The following is a 17,347-nucleotide window of genomic DNA, read 5'->3' as shown; positions in this document are numbered from 1 at the left end:
TTTTAAAGATCTGAAGAAACAAAACAATAGCTGCTCTCCAAAGAGACTTATTAGTTCCTTCCAGAATTAAATTCCCAACTGCTTATAAACAGCAACATGTTTTTCCTTTACTGCCAAGAGGAGGACAATAAAGAAGCATTGCCCCAGGGAAGACTGGATGGGAAGGGGGGGTGGGGTGGATGGGAAGCACAGCTGGATGATAGATTGCCACTTTCCGACTTTCTTTTGTAGACTCTGCTAAGTGACAGCAACTCCTGCGGTGCTGGCGACACACTTCCTTCCATTACATTCGACACTGAAAAGTCTTTGACAACTCTATGTGAACAAGTGGTAGGGGGTGAAAAAGAGGAAGGAAATATAACATTAGATAAGTAACAAGCAAATGAAGACCTGTGAAACTCCAATGTGTTTTCCCTTCTTTTCCTTGTATCATTTGCACCCATTCTGCATCCTCAAACATATGCATATACAAACAGTATGGATCTTCCACTTCTTGTATCACATCGTAGAACAGAATGATCTGGGAGGAAAGCAATTTATTGCCAGCCTTTTTGCAGGCTCCAGAGCTTGTCCATGATGTAAAATTGAAGTCCCATTACAATTTGTATAGTTGACCAACTTCACCACCACTTCCAATAACAATGCCCTACCAAAAATCCCATGGAGCATCCCTCTTTCCTCCAGGCATGGAAGAAGGGGCAGGTAAGTCATAGCTTTCTAATGCTCCTTTCTCACCAGTATGCAGTTCTCTAAGGAGATTCATACAGTTCTCTTATCCGTTGAGTTTACTGTGGAGGAGGGGAAGATTGGAAGGAATCAAACACAACTGTTTCTTGTATTACAAACATTCAGTACTTTCTACATATTGTCTTTCTGGAGAGTGGGGAAAGACTGTCAATGAATGAATGACAAGCCAGCTGCTAATATATTTGTATTATTGCTTATGCAAAAATAAAAACATTCCCCTCCCCACAAAAAAAACCCTCAAACTTGTTCTTATTGTCCTGATAATACATTAACAATTGGAGCCCCCAGTGGCGCAGTGGGTTAAACTGCTGAGCTGCTGAACTTGTTGACCGAAAGGTCGCAGGTTTGAATTCGGAGGACATGAGTTTCCACTGTCAGCCCCAGCTTCTGCCAACCTAGCAGTTCAAAAACATGCAAATGTGAGTAGATCAATAAGTACTGCTCCAGCGAGGAGGTAACGGTGCAGTCACGCTGGCCACATGACCTTGGAGGCGTCTACGGAGGCCTCTGGAAAATCCTGCAAATCTCTTGGGAAGACAAGCGGACAAACGTCAGCGTGCTAGAAGAAGCAAAGACCATCAGCATTGAAGCAATGGTCCTCCGCCATCAACTCCACTGGACCAGCCACGTTGTCCGGATGCCCGACCACCGTCTCCCAAAGCAGTTGCTCTACTCCGAACTCAAGAACAGAAAACAGAATGTTGGTGGATAGGAAAAGAGATTTAAAGATGGGCTCAAAGCCAACCTTAAAATCTCTGGCATAGACACTGAGAACTGGGAAGCCCTGGCCCTTGAGCGATCCAGCTGGAGGTCAGCTGTGACCAGCAGTGCTGCATAATTTGAAGAGGCAGGAATGGAGGGTGAAAGAGAGAAATGTGCCAGGAGGATGGCGCATCAAGCCAACCCTGACCGAGACTGCCTTCCACCTGGAAACCAATGACCTCACTGTGGGAGAAGATGCAGGTCAAGAATAGGACTCCACAGCCACCTACAGATCCACAAGAATACTGATCATGGAAGATTATCCTACTTATCCAACGAGGGATCGCCCAAATAAGTAAGTAATGCATGTGGCCAGCATGACTGCATGGAGTGACGTTGCCTTCTCACAGAAGAGGTACCTATTGATTTACTCACATTTGCATGTTTTCAAACTGCTAGGTTGGCAGAAGCTGAGGCTAACAGTGGGAGCTCACCCTGCTCCCTGGATTCGAACCACCAACCTTTCAGTCAGCAAGTGCAGCAGCTCAGTGGTTTAACCCACTGTGCCACCAGGTGGTCTCAAGTGGGTATTATATCTCCTAAAATAAAAATGGTAGAAAGGTTCACTGTTAACCAGTAATAGACATTGTCTTTCTTAATTTTGGAAACTGGCCAGCCATACAACAGACTTCTGTGAGAACAATTTTCAGACTTTAAAATGCATTATTCAAATTAGCAGAGTCATCTTTACTATATTATTTAGAAGTGCTGAATAACAAGATGTATAATAATAGGGCTGGAGCATTCTAGAATAATACTTTGTGGTGCTCATAATGGAATTCTCTGTCATCCAATATGCCCATGATGTATATAAGCAATAGTTTGTCAGTAGTTTGTTTTGCATTGCACTCTTATGATTTATTGTCCGGCAAAGGAGATAAAATTTACACCAAGTCCTCTAGGTATATAAGTGACAGATTTATGGTTTCTTCTCACGTTTAATGTTTCTTTGGTAAGCACAGTCATATGATATACCATATAACATGATGCCAGCCTTTACTCTCACACCATAAACTGTCTGCCATAAAGTTAAGACTGTCTCGCATCTTAATTTTCCATAAACATATGCAGCTCAAAGAGATATCAGCAATATATGAGAAACCGGGATGTTGCAATTTTATAATTCTCAGCAGGTCTCACATCAGAATACTGTGCGTGTTACTTGACCTGCCAATCACAGAGCTTCCCTTTATGATCGCCTCCTAGATTTAAGACAAAATTTCCTTGAGAACCAAAAAGAGGAGACAAAAAGGACAAAATCTGTCTCTTATTTTCAGGAATTTCCTAAATACAGTGTGTTATAATTTTCTCTTTATCTTCTTTGCAGCGTTAGAAGATAAAGGATGAAGAACTAAGTAGAACTGAAAGAAAAGGGAAAAAAATGGTAACAAACTAATTTCAAAAGGGCTGTTTAAGAAAAAGATCAACATACGTGCTTATTAAAATGTGAGATCTAGGCTTTGTTATGCCATGACATGTTTCATCGATACTCACTCCTTTATTGCAGATAATGTATGATAATTATGATTATATTATCCTTTCTGGGTATGAGCGTTTCCGAATGACAGAATTAATAACCTGACATCTGACAGGATCTACATAATTTCATCTACTCACTTGCAACAAAGAGTTCTTGAGGTTTTCATGTGCAATTGCAATTGCAATATGGAGAAGGTAATTAACAAGATAAACAGTAGCATCAGTTTTGTTGAGGCCATTCTGGTAAAATAAAAATCTAAATACTACTTGATCTAGAAGAAGAAAATAAAGAAGCTTTTCAAAGTTTAAACACACCAGTTGATCTTAAAGTAGTGAATGAAATTTGGGCCACGGTAGCAAAGTGGGTTAAACCGCTAGCTCCAGGAAATCTGCTGACCGGACCGTTAGCAGTTTGAAGCTGCGAGTCAGGGTGAGCTCCCACTGTTAGCCCTAGCTTCTGCCAACTTAGCAGTTCAAAAGCGTGCAATGGAAGTAGATCAACAGGTACCACCTTGACAGGAAGGGGAAAGGGCGCCCCATGCAGACATGCCAGCAAAACACGACTGGAGATGCCTACAGGCTCCTTGGCATGGAAAAATGGAACAACAGCACCACCCCATGGCTGTAGTTGAGGATCACCTCCAGACACCGGAGATGAAAGGGGAAGGCCTTTAACTTTGTCTGAGTATTGGATGTTGTTGTTGTCCCTCCGGGGAGATTAAGCGGAATATAAATGAAGTATATTGTTATTGTTGTTGTTTGTGATGTTATTTAAGGTTCACTACATCTGACACTGAACACAAATCTGTAAAGCAGCCTTCTTCCCTGACACCTCAAACGACAGCGTAAGGAATAATGAAAGGAGTCGAAAGGGCCATACGAGTTATTTTGTAGGCTCTAAAAGCTTCTAAGGCACCCCATTTCCCACCATAACTCATACCACCAAGATTAGCCTCTGGTGCAGTTGTACATCAACATCATATATGTATTCATATATATATATATATACACACACACACACACATGCATTAAGATATTTGGGTATGTAAGGTAAAGGTAAAGTCTAGTTGTCTCTGACTAGAGAGGTGCTCTAGTTGTCCGTAGACAGCTTCAAGGTCATGTGGCCAACATGACTGCATGGAACGCCATTACCTTCCTGTAGAAGTAGTAGCTACTGATCTACTCACATTTGCATGTTTTCAAATTGCTAGGTTGGCAGAAGCTGGGACTAACAATGGGATCTCACCCATCCCTGCAAATCTTTCAGGCAGCAAGTTCAGCAGCTCAGCAATTTAACCCTCTGGCATTATGGCTCCTGAAATTTGTGATTAAGCCATGGAAATAGCTTACTGCTCATGTAAACAAACAAATATTTTTGGTGGGGATGAGACACAGGGCCTTCTCAGTGGTGGCCCCTTGGCTATGGAACTCCCTCCCCAGTGAGATTAGATCGACCCCCTCACTCCTGGTGTTTAGAAACAACTAAAAACTTGGTTATGCAAACAAGCACTCAGTGAATGACAACAATAGTGGAGCAGACGGATGACAACCTCGGGAACAGTGCAATGTTAAAATGTTTTACGTTTGTTTGATGGTTCATAGTTTAAATGGCCTAATTTATAGTCATATGTAATTGCTTTACAAGATTGATTGATAACTGGCAAATAGAGGGAGAAAACGTGGACGCAGTGACAGACTTTATATTTCTAGGTGAAAAGATTACTGCAGACACAGACTGCAGCCAGGAAATCAGAAGACATTTACTTATTGGGAGGAGAGCAATGACCAATCTCGATAAAATAGTGAAGAGTAGAGACATCACACTGGCAACGAAGATCCGCATAGTTAAAGCAATGGTATTCCCCATAGTGACCTATGGATGTGAGAGCTGGACCATAAGGAAAGAAGGAAGATAGACGTTTTTGAACTATGGTGTTGGAGGAAAGTTCTGAGAGTGACTTTGACTGCGAGAAGATCCAACCAGTGCATACTTCAGGAAATAAAACCCGACTACTCATTGGAGGGAAAGATATTACAGGCAAAGATGAAATACTTTGGCCACATCATGAGAAGAAAGGAAAGCTTAGAGAGACAATGATGCTGGGGAAAATGGAAGGAAAAAGGAAGAGTGGCCGACCAAAGATAAGATGGATGGATGGTATCCTTGAAGTCACTGGCTTGACCTTTAAGGAGCTGGGGGTGGTGACGGCCGACAGGGAGCTCTGTTGTGGGCTGGTCCATGAGGTCTCAAAGAGTTGGAAGAGACTGAACGAATAAACAACAATTGCTTTAGATGTGTGATCTATTGTTTTTATTGTAAGTAAGGCATTGAATCTTGCCATTTATTTGATGTGGACCACTTTGACTCCCCCCAGGGGTGAGAAAAGTGGTATATAAATGTAATAAATAAATAAATAAATAAATAGGTTTTTTTCCTAAATGGTTTTGATATGTTACTATATTGCTGCCTAAGAGGGCTCCCCCCCCCCCCAAATCATCTTTGTTTGCAAGCTAGACAATGGAAAATTTAAAGGAAATTAAGAATAAACAAATGAACTATAAACTAGTTTTCTCTCTGTTTTAGGAGATATAACTACAACACTTGTATCTTTCCTCACACAACTACTCTAGAATAAGAATATAATCTCTCAGCATTCACATATATGATCAAATGTGTGTGTGCACATAACATTCAAACACAGAATAGTGTCAGTGTGACCCACACTTTCCTAACTTCTTATATCATTAAGAGACCTATTTCTACATCTCTAAAATGGGAAGCTCCAGGGAAGCTTTAAACCAGGGCTTCTTCAACTTTTTCCACTTGCGATCCCTTTCTGCCTGAGAAATTTTTACATCACCCCAGGTACATAAAGTAGATATAAAAATCAAACAATTGCTGAAAATAAATCAGCATTTTCAAGGCTTGCTAAACAGGCTGATTTCCCATTTTATAGAATACAGTTGAAGAATATCTTACTTGAATGTGTGTGTCTAGTGAAGAATGTATGGGTTGCCTGTGTACACATATTAAGAAAAAGATAACTAAAATGTAATAAGGAGCACCCAAAGATTAAAAAGTGACTCAAACATTACTGGTTAGAATACTAGATAAACGCAAAAAATATTTGCATTGCTAACGTGATTTGCTGTAATCCTTCATTTTGCTGTTGCTCTTCGTCTTATCAGGATTTGGAGATGTTACTTCCCCGCTATCAGAAACTCATTACGGGAGGTTGGAATTGAACACATCCGTGCCTAGTACAGGCTACATTAAAAAGGATACTACCTCCATTTGTTTCCTGTTCATCTTTGAGAGTGCTTAAAAATAGCTTCATAAAGTGAACATGGAAATTATCCAGACAATGAAATTATTCTCTCTAAATGTTTAATATGGTTTTCTCTTCCTCTGCTTTCCAAAAATATCTTTTGGAATAACCCTCTCAGAATTTCTCAATCATCATTTCAAGTTCTGCTCATTCGGTTTCTCTTCTCAGCATTGCATAGCAACTGTTTTGGACCATGATAGGTTTTTTTGTACTTCTGAAAACCTTAAAATTCTCTAAGTATGTTGTGGCTTTAGTTACCTAAACACAGGAAGAAAATAACACACAGTGGGGATCTGTGGCATGAGATGTTATATCTTCTCTGTAAGGATTTCAATATCTCTGCTCTCAGACAGAGACCTGAACGAGTATCTTTAGCTTACATGGATCAACATACTGAATAAAGCCACCATAAACATAAACAAAAAAGGACATACATGAATCTGCTTTTAGTTATAAAAATAAGGGGAGTGGGAGTAAAAATCTAGGCCTTCCATAATCTCTTAAGAAAGATTAAACTTCTATTACAGGCTAAGAGTTTTGGCAAAAACATGTGGTCATGCCACCAAAGGTCTGATTTACTAGGGTATAGAATGGCTATGGATTTCTCTGATCAGATTGTTGTTGTTCATTCGTTCAGTCGTCTCCGACTCTTCGTGACCTCATGGACCAGCCTGCGCCAGAGCTCCCTGTCGGCCGTTACCACCCCCAGCTCCCTCAAGGTCAGTCCAGTCACTTCAAGGATGCCATCCATCCATCTTGCCCTTGGTCGGCCCCTCTTCCTTTTGCCTTCCACTTTCCCCAGCATTATTGTCTTCTCTAGGCTTTCCTGTCTCCTCATGATGTGGCCAAAGTACTTCAACTTTGTCTCTAGTATCTTTCCCTCCAGTGAGCAGTCGGGCTTTATTTCCTGGAGGATGGACTGGTTGGATCTTCTCGCAGTCCAAGGCACTCTCAGCACTTTCCTCCAACACCACAGCTCAAAAGCATCGATCTTCCTTCACTCAGCCTTCCCTAAGGTCCAGCTCTCACATCCGTAGGTTACTACAGGGAATACCATGGCTTTGACTAGGCGGATCTTTGTTGCCAGTCTGATGTCTCTACTCTTCACTATTTTATCGAGACTGGACATTGCTCTCCTCCCAAGAAGTAAGCGTCTTCTGATTTCCTGGCTACAGTCTGCATCTGCAGTAATCTTTGCACCTAGAAATACATTGCTAACAACAAGGCAGCAGGAGATGATGGGATCCCAGCTGAACTGTTTAAAATCTTAAAAGATGATGCTGTCAAGGTGATGCATGCCATTTGCCAGCAAATATGGAAAACACAAGAATGGCCATCAGACTGGAAAAAATCAACTTATATCCCCATACCAAAAAAGGGAAATGCGAAAGACTGCTCAAACTTCCGTACAGTGGCCCTTATTTCTCATGCCAGTAAGGTAATGCTCAAGATCCTGCAAGGAAGACTCCAGCAATACATGGAGAGAGAGTTGCCAGATGTTCAAGCTGGGTTTAGAAAAGGCAGAGGAACGAGAGACCAGATTGCCAATATCCGCTGGATAATGGAGAAAGGCAGGGAGTTTCAGAAAAACATCTACTTCTGCTTCATTGACTATTCTAAAGCCTTTGACTGTGTGGATCATAATAAATTGTGGCAAGTTCTTGGTGGGATGGGCATACCAAGCCACCTTGTCTCTCTCCTGAGGAATCTGTACAAGGACCAAGAAGCAACAGTCAGAACTGACCACGGAACAACAGACTGGTTCAAGATTGGGAAAGGCGTACGGCAAGGCTGCATACTCTCTGATCAGATACAACTTACTAAACCCTCTGTCTGGCCATGCTTTTGTTTTAGGGTTCTCTACACCTTCCTGCGATTCTGTTATTTTTCTTTATATTGTTAACAATTATTGTTTTTATTGCCTTGCAATAACTGCTATTTGTGAGCTCCCAAAAGATGGAATAAAAGCATTTTATCAATATATTAATCACAAACTAACTAGGCTGTCAATTCTAACTTTATGAACTATACCTTGAGCTGCGGTGGAGCAATGGGTTAAAACATTGTGCTGCTGAACTGCTGACCTGAAGGTTGGCAGAATGGCAGATCTAAAGGTTGGCAGTTCAAATTTGCAAGACGGGTGAGCTCCTGTCTGTCAGCCCTAGTACCTGCCAACCTAGCAGTTCGAAAACATGTAAATGGGAGTAGATAAATAGTTACCACAAAGAGATGTTCCCAGCAGCACCGTAAGCCAGCCAGATTTGGAGGGGGGGGGGGGGGGTTGATTTTTTTTTTTTTTGTGAATCACAAAATGTAATTGCATAACACAAAATTATTTAAATAGTATGGTTCATTCTATATTTTATTAGACTTAATTAAATCCATTTTCCCATCTCCTTCATGGGGGGCTTCAAATCCCTCCCATGCCTTAGGCTTTACCTACCAGTTGTGGACGGGCCAACTTCGTTGCTTCCACTATATCATGTATTGCTGCAAGTATTGACTGTGAATAAATTGTCAAAATTTGCTTGAGATAGTGCTTGCAGTTCTGGAGGGACTTGTTTAATTTTTGCTTCTCATAAACTTAGAAGCATGGGGATTTGGTTAACCAGTTAAAATTAATGAGTAAACCAGGTTTTTTTTAAAACATGAAAAATTTCGAGGGGGTGTGTGAACCCCTAAACCCCACTTGGCTACAGTACTGGCTCCCAGCAATTTTGCTGGCCATATGATCAGGAGGTGACAACACAGGTTCCTCAGCTTGAAAATGGAGAAAAAGACCTCCCAGAGCAAGAGTTGAGCACCGCCTCCAGAAGCTGGAAATGAAAGGAGAAGCCTTGCCTTTGTTTGTGTTTGTGTGTCTCATGTGATTGTAAAGGCACTACATGTTTGCCTATGCATGTAAATGCTGTAATATATTCTGAGACCCCTAGGGGAGAAGGGTACTATTATAACTATTATTACTATTATCTTAACAATGAAAAATATTGATTAGATTTTTGCTTTCATTGTTTGAATGCATGCCTGTTTAGCTGAGAGAACCAACAGAAATTAATGTGAACCCCATGAAAAGATTATCACCTGCAATTATAATACAAATACAGTACATGTGTGTGTATGCAGTACAAATAACTGCATACACATACATGCTGCCTATTACAATCAATATACAGGCTCCACATTTCAGTTGGGACAAGTGTTTCCCATCTATATCTTCTTACAATACGTGAAGCAGATGTCTGATGAGGACGTGAGAAGCTAAGCTATAGTTCTGAAGTATATGTTGAACTATCTTTTCCTAAATCTATAAAATGATCATTCTCAGTGCAGTCATACATGCATATATTCATATGTAATCCGGTTCTCTCACATCAGAAGTGACTTGCAGTTTCTCAAAAAAAAATAATCTCAAATTCAGTGGGGTTGAAATCCAAGTAAATTCATACAGGAAGTCTTAACTCACATGTTATGAAAAATACAAGAATGATAAATATAGTACAAGTGCTAAAAGTGTTACAACTATATATGTAGTCATTGATAATATGAATATTTCATACAAGTATATTTTTACCTCTGCTCCTGAATATTTCTGCGTCCGTTGAACAAGCTCATCCAGGCAGACTTCATCTGAGATGGGCATGGTATGGAACTGAATTTTCAAGATTTCTCTGCGAGTGGCTGCATCAGGCAGAGGCACATATATGATTCTGTCAATCCGACCAGGTCGCATCAAAGCCTGTGGAAAAGTAATTTTTATAAAGTCCTGTTAACTGGATCTAAAGAAATTTGATAAACAATAAAATACATGATAGTTTTCTGCAATAAACTATTTTTAACACAGGAATTATATCACAAAAGGCAAATAATGTGAAATATACTACGGTTATCTGGAAAGTAAGGTTACAAGGCACATAGCTATTGCAGGGAATTTTCTTGGGGAAAATTTGCCATGTAGCCAGAAGCCAGGAGAAGCGAATGAGCAGTGCCAGACATCTGTAGTTCACAGACTGGCATTGTAGTGAAGGTTAGAGGTGAGTGTCCTCATTCTGTTTCCTCCAAGTGCAAAGTTCGCACTCCAATACGCTACCTAAATGCTAACGGCATGAATGCCACTGCGATTCATCAAGAAATCATTTCAGTTTATGGAGAGGATGTAATGTCAAGACAGCATCTGACAAAATGGGTACAAAATATATTGTGAGACCATGAAGAAACTTTGCAGAGCCATTCAAAACAAATGTCGTTGGATACTAACAGCAAGAGTCTGTCTCCTCTGCACCACTTGGCTTTTAACAATACTTTTTTTTCCAAAACCAGAAATGTTCCTGACTCCTGTTTCATATTTTGACCACTCATTCACTTCTAGAAGGACCCTGGGTATAAAACTCAACCCTGGAATTGCTGCAGGCACCAACACCTTTCTCTATATCGCAACTCTTCCCCATGCTAATGTTTACCCATGTTCAATAGAGCTGATGCTGGTTTGGGAAGGAGTTGCTGCATAGCTCCAGGCCACTTGTTTTACAAAACAGTAGAGGAAACAGTAGCCCCCATATAGTTGGGATGGAGTGAGTACTCTACTTGGAGTTAGCTTTTGAAAAAGAGACCGTAGTCAGTATTATTTTGGACATCCTACAAATGCTAAAGTTGTCCACTACAGATGCCTGAGGAACAATTTGAACTTCATAAGACGGAAGTCTGTAGCGCAGGGGAAAATCCTCAAATCTCAGATTTATCTGACAACATCAAGAACATTATCTTTTGACTTGCAGATAAATATTGTTGTCTCGTTAACCAAACAGATTGCATGCAAATTCAGCAATTTTAACAGATTTTCAGCTGGTTGTGTTTAAGGCAGAGCACGTAACCCAAATTATTTTTTATGTTATAGTTCCCCCTTGGGCAGTGTAGTTTGAGTTCCAGTTGACTAGAGATACTGCACGGTTGTCCTGGGCTCTCAGCCAATAAGACTTTTTCCCAGCCTGATCATGTCAGTGAAAGTCATGCTGAAAAATAGTAGGAAGAAGCTTTCCTTCCTGCACAGCATTGATCAAGTTAACACCCTTCCTAGAGTTTCTTTAAAAAGACCATTGTGAGTACTCTGGGATGGAAAAAATGTATCTTGCATGCTAAGAGATGTCCTGTTATTTTTAAAACAAAAGCATGCATATTCTCAGCTAAGGAAACTCTACAGCAAGTACAGTGTATCCACCCACAGGATCAGGAGTGTTTCCTTGAAGACTCAACAAGCTAGGGGATATAACTGCCAGCTCATTGTTCAGTCAAGTCACATTTATATCAGGAAACTGTTTGGAAGGTTTTAATATTGTGGCCTCCAACCACAGCAAGCATACGCTTGTTTTTCCAGTGCTCTTCCATGTGATTTTGAGAAAGCTGCAACTCTGACAGAACACAAAATCTCTCCAGTTCAATACCTGAATACCTTCACATAAGCCCAGGAAAGACTCCTATTTGAAACCTCTGCGGGTCAGCATATGAAATACTGAGAAAGACTGAGCAATAAAAACCCTACACTTCTGCCAATCTGTATACTCCTGCTATAAATAACATGTAAAGCAGTGTGTCCTTGTGTGGTTTTCTAGATAGTGATTTACTACCTCATCATACAGGGCATATGCTGGTTAGTTAAAGGTAAAGGTTGTCCCCTGACATTAAGTCCACTCATGTCCGACTCTGGGAGTTGGTGCTCATCTCCATTTCTAAGCTGAAGAGCCAGTGTTGTCTGTAGACACCTCCAAAGTCATATGGCCGACATGACTGCATAGAGCGCCGTTATGCTGGTTAAGCCCTAGGTTATACACGGAGCCTGCCGGCCCCAATCAAATAACGCAGATGAATTTTCAGCAGGGATCCATGGATGTTCTAGGGTGGAACTGGTGCATTCTGCTACCACAGCAACATGGGAGGCTTCCCATGTTGTCATAAGAAGCAATGGGGAGAAGCTGCACGGTCAACGTTTCCCCCTTGGGATCAGCTTCCTCAGGAGCCGGAGATGCAAGACATGGGGTGGTGGATTCCCACACCCCCTGATGAGGGTCACCAGATTCAGGCAGCCATGTGACGAAGTCATTAGTGTCCTTTAGCCCACAATTATTTAGTCATACAGCTACAGGACTTTCCTTCATATGGAAGAACAACATAATATTATAACCTTTACATTGTAATGAAATAGCAGTAAAATATTTGGCAGAGAGGTTTAAGTATATGCATTGCTTTTGTTTTATTTTTAAATTCATGAGATCACTCATAAATGTGCTGCTAATACTCTTAGAAAGTACACTAATTAAAGTTTTATTTCCTGGAAAAACCCATCTTTGTAATAACCATAAATAGTTCAATTATGTAGACCTCTAGATATCTATTTATCTCGGCCAAAACAATTACTATAACATTTTGAAAACTGATTTAAAAAACCAATGGAAGTTTTTTAAAAAGCCTTAATTTTAAAAAATGTATAACCTGCATTTGTTTTTTATTCAGGAGCCACAGCAGCTTACAAGCAAACTAATGAGGGTTCATTTGTGGAAAAGAGCAAAGAAGAATGATGGAAGCAACAAGAACCATGCAGATGGCAGTATAATTTAAGGTAAATTTCAAAACAGAACTAGGAGGGGCTGAAGTCTAATAAATCAAGCATGCATGGCCTCTGATCTCAGGTCTGTCTGCTGCTACATAGCCCTGGGGTAGGATGCAACCATAAGTCTCAGCGTGTTACTCTCTGACCTAAAAAAAAAAGCCTCCAGAAGAAATGCTGTTTGCTCCTCCATGGTCTTCAGTAATTTGCACCTGCAAAGCCTTCCCCCCACAAGAGACTGTATTTCTGGCAGGGAAATAGATGTTATGTAACCACAAAATGTGAGGCTGTATTCATTCAGTATATCTGATTTGATAGACCTGTAATCATCATATTAAATAGGATCCTAGTACCCTAGCACCAATGAAGTATTTGGATTGTCACAAGAATTTGAGGAAGAATATGTATGAACACATATTCAGTGGAATATATTGTTTCTCTCCTCTCTACTTACCTACCTACCTAACTTCATTTTGCCTGTCAGTATGAAATATTTAAAAAATCTACTTCCTGAATCTAAACATGAACCAAAAATATAGTTTGCCACTCACAGCCAAGGTCCTGAGCCTCTCAACGGAAGCCAGCTCTATCTAGAGTTATCTCTTTCTTCAATGTCAGGTCCAAGGGGACCTTGAATACAAGACAGTATAGTTCATTTCCTGAGTCTTTTGACAGCACAGAACCTTGGCTAAAACTTTACCTTTTAATGATGTACTTCACACATGCACACACAGAATACAACAACATGTCTATAATAATAAAAAGGTTTTTTTTTCCAATTCAAGCTCATGGAAACCCTGAAACCTTTCCAGGGACCCCAAGGACCCCTAATTTTAAATCCCTATACTAAAGTATGACATTCAATTGTTGTGTGTCTTCAAGTACCTTTTGACTTATAGCAATCCCAATGGTTTTCTGGGGCTGTGAATATGTAATTCACCCAATGAGTTTCCATGGGTGAGTGGAGAATAGGACCATGATCTCCAGAGTCATCGTTCAGTGCTCAAACTACTATACCATGCTGTTATTCTATACTGGTTAAAGGTCTGTCAAAATTAAGGGATGAGGATGGTGCTACTCCACTCATCATCTTATCTCCTAGTACAATGTTTTTCAACCTGGGGGTCTGGACCCCTAGAGGTGTTATGAGGGGGGTGTCAGATGGGTCACCAAATACCATCCGAAAACACAGTATTTTCGGTTGATCATGGGAGTTTGTGTGGGAAGTTTGGCCAAATTCTATCGTTGGTGGGGTTCAGAATGCTCTCTGTAATTTGCACCTGTAGGTGAACTATAAATCCCAAACAACTACAACTCCAAAATGGTAAGGTCTATTTTCTCCAAACACCACCAGTGTTCACATTTAGACATACTGAGTATTCGTGCCAAGTTTGGTCCAGATCCATCATTGTTTGAATCCACAGTGCTCTCTGGATGTAGGTGAACTACAACTCCCAAACTCAAGGTCAATGCCCACCAGAACCTTCCAGTATTTTCTGTTCGTCATGGGAGTTATGTGTGCCAAGTTTGGTCCAATTCCATCATTGATCAAGTTCAGAATGCTCTTTGATTGTAGATGAACTATAAATCCCAGTAACTACAACTCACAAATGACAAAATCAACCACCCCACCCCACCCACCCCCCACAACCCCACCAGTACTCAAATTTGGGTGTATTGGGTATTTGTTCCAAATTTGGTCCAGTGAATGAAAATACATCCTGTATATCACATATTTACATTAGGATTCATAACAGTAGCAAAGTTACAATTATAAAGTAGCAATGAAAATAATTTGAAGGTTGGGGTTCACCACAACATGAGGAACTGTATGAACGGGTCACGGCATTAGGACAGTTGAGAACCATTGTCCTAATGCTTCACCACACCCCTCAAGCAGTTCTTTGTTCAGGAAGAGTGAAACTGCTATTAGTTCTGTCAACTACATTGAACAGCCAAGCTCCAATGGCAGACTGAAGAGATGAATTTTCATTCCTCCACATACCATAGACAAGTGCTTTGCTATTAGCAAGGATGGGGGCCACACGACTTTTCCACTCAAGGTGCTTCTTCCATTTCTGGCATTCAGTTCCCAAGAACATATTGGAGAATGTCTTTGCCCAGAAGCCAGAATTCCAGTCTCCATCCATTTTTCCTCACCCACATCTCAAAATTTAGAGGGGGATAATAATATGAAGTATCATTTCACCCTACAACTTCACCCTACAACTTTCCCCACATTCTCAATGAAATCTCTATTAGCAGGGGTCAGTTATCCAATTCAAGAGTGACAGGATGATCCTGTATATATAACAATTTCCCAACATAAGGTATGGGGTCCTTTGACTCAGTTGATATCTGTAGTACTATATTGGGAGTTTCAGTTACAGGGATAAATTTGTCCTTGAAGTGACATGCAGGTTATCCACTCTCCATAGATATAGTACTTTGGAACAGCTTTAACTGTTTTGGTTCCATCCTATAGAATCCTGGGATTTGTATAAATCATAGCCTGACAGCTCCAACATAGTCCAGGGAAGGGCATTCAAGAATTCTAAATTCCTCTCCAATTTACAAACCCTAGAATTCCACAGGATGCAATCATGGCAGTTAAAGTGGAAAGGAACTGGTATAATTGCACAGTATTGATATAAAGCTCTTGGATCTCTGATCAAGAAGATATGTTGGGAACCAACATAGAGACAGATACAGAGATAAAAATGTTTTTTTTAAAAAAAAAATCAGGCTGCAAAACATTTCTGTCACGTCAGTCTTGCTCAAGACCCGAAGCATTGTGCAAGCTGACAAGAAAAGACTTGATGCGTTTGACAGCAGGTGTTCAAGGAAAAATCTGCAATATCAAGTGGCAGTGCTTTGTAAGGCACAGTCAACAAGTCTGAAACATTTTATATGGCGATTACCCAAAAATATTAAGAAAAGGGGAAAGAAACAGATGGCTTGATGCTCCAGCAAGATTGGACAATTCAGAAGGAAATGATATTTATTTGAAATGTGTCCAAAGAGACCAAATTAAATAGGATCAAATTTAGACATAAAATTAAGTTATAGCTGTTTTTAGCAAAAAGCGAGCTAGTGTTTTTTTCCCTTTGGATCAACATGAATTTGGCAAGGGTTTGTGAAGAAAAATGATGTTTGTCTGCATGATATTAGAAAGTGGTTCATCATAGTGAACAAAAACGTAACAAGCACAAATACATCTAGATCAGGCATGGGCAAACTTTCTAACTCGGGAGCTTGGTGAGGGTTAGGGTTAGGGTGGCAGGCTGGAGTGGGTAAGCGGGCCAGTAGGGAGGCAGAAAGTGAAGGAAAGACAGGAATTGTTTGGATCCCAAAGGGATTGGCTTTGGTCAGGCTGAGATGGTGGATGAGAGAGAAAAAGTCTCTCCATTAGACCCTGAATTGCCTACTCCTGATATATAATCCTAGAACTGGAAGAGACCCTCCAAGGACCATCCAGTCCAAACCCCTGCCATGAAGGAAAGCACATTCAAAGCACTCCAAATAGACAGCCTCTGCAGGGGAAAGCCTCCAGGGAAAGAGACTCCACCACACTTGGAGGCAGCCTATGCCACTCTCTAACAGCTCTTACTCTCAGGAAGTTCTTCCTAATCTTTTCCGTTGACTCTCTTTTCCTGCCATGTGAAACCATTGCTCCCTTATGCCCTGGTCTCTAGAGCAGTAGAAAGTCAGATTCCCTCCTCCTCCTTAATGGGACACCCTTTTAAATCTTGAAACATGGTCTTCGTGTTCTTTCTCTACCTTCTCTTCTCCCAGCTAAACATCCCCCAGGAGGAAAGGAGGAAGGAAAAAAAGAAGGAAGGGAGGAAGAAAGGGAGGAAGGGAGGATGGACGGAAGAGTGGAAAGGAATGGAGGGAGGGTAGGAAGGGAGAGGAGAGAGAAGGAAGGAACGACAAAAGGAAAGGGAAGGGAAGGGAAGGGAAGGGAAGGGAAGGGAAGGGAAGGGAAGGGAAGGGAAGGGAAGGGAAGGGAAGGGAAGGGAAGGGAAGGGAAGGGAAGGGAGGGAGGGAGGAGAAAGAGAAAGAGAGGGAAGGAAGGAGGAAAGAGGGAAGGAAGGAAGGACAAAAGGGTGGAAGGGAAAGAGGGGGGAGGGAGAAAGTGGGGCGTAAGGAAGGAAGGGAAGGAGGAAGGAAAGAGATTCAGTATATAGTCAATAGAGAGAGAAATATGCCACTTAAAACCGCTCAAAAATATAGTTACTCAGTAAATAATATGATGTTATTTCTCATATTCAGAAAAGTTGGTGCTCTTATTAGAATTGTAATCATATCTGGAAAGCTATGCTGGAAAAGTCAGAATGCTCAGTATTACTTCAGTATCACTTGTATGAAGTCAAATTCCAGGGAATGGTATGCATGTGGAAAGTACCTCACCTGTTCAACAGGTATTGAATTA

The 17,347-nt window shown here is 40.9% G+C and overlaps 1 protein-coding gene across 1 annotated transcript in view; it reads right to left on the bottom strand.

Annotated features, from left to right (window-relative positions):
- The window catches only part of AFG2A (AFG2 AAA ATPase homolog A), a 202,782-nt gene that overhangs the window by 29,089 nt on the left and 156,346 nt on the right, over nt 1-17,347 (bottom strand). Inside the window, exon 15 of the mRNA XM_060778966.2 lies at nt 9,889-10,053. Coding sequence (XP_060634949.2) covers nt 9,889-10,053 — 165 coding nt within the window. The remainder of the gene's footprint in view (nt 1-9,888; nt 10,054-17,347) is intronic.

This window comes from Anolis sagrei, chromosome 5 (assembly GCF_037176765.1).
Source record: "Anolis sagrei isolate rAnoSag1 chromosome 5, rAnoSag1.mat, whole genome shotgun sequence".
In the NCBI taxonomy this organism is placed as follows: Eukaryota; Metazoa; Chordata; class Lepidosauria; order Squamata; family Dactyloidae; genus Anolis; species Anolis sagrei.
This window is presented reverse-complemented; position numbering and strand designations above follow the sequence as displayed.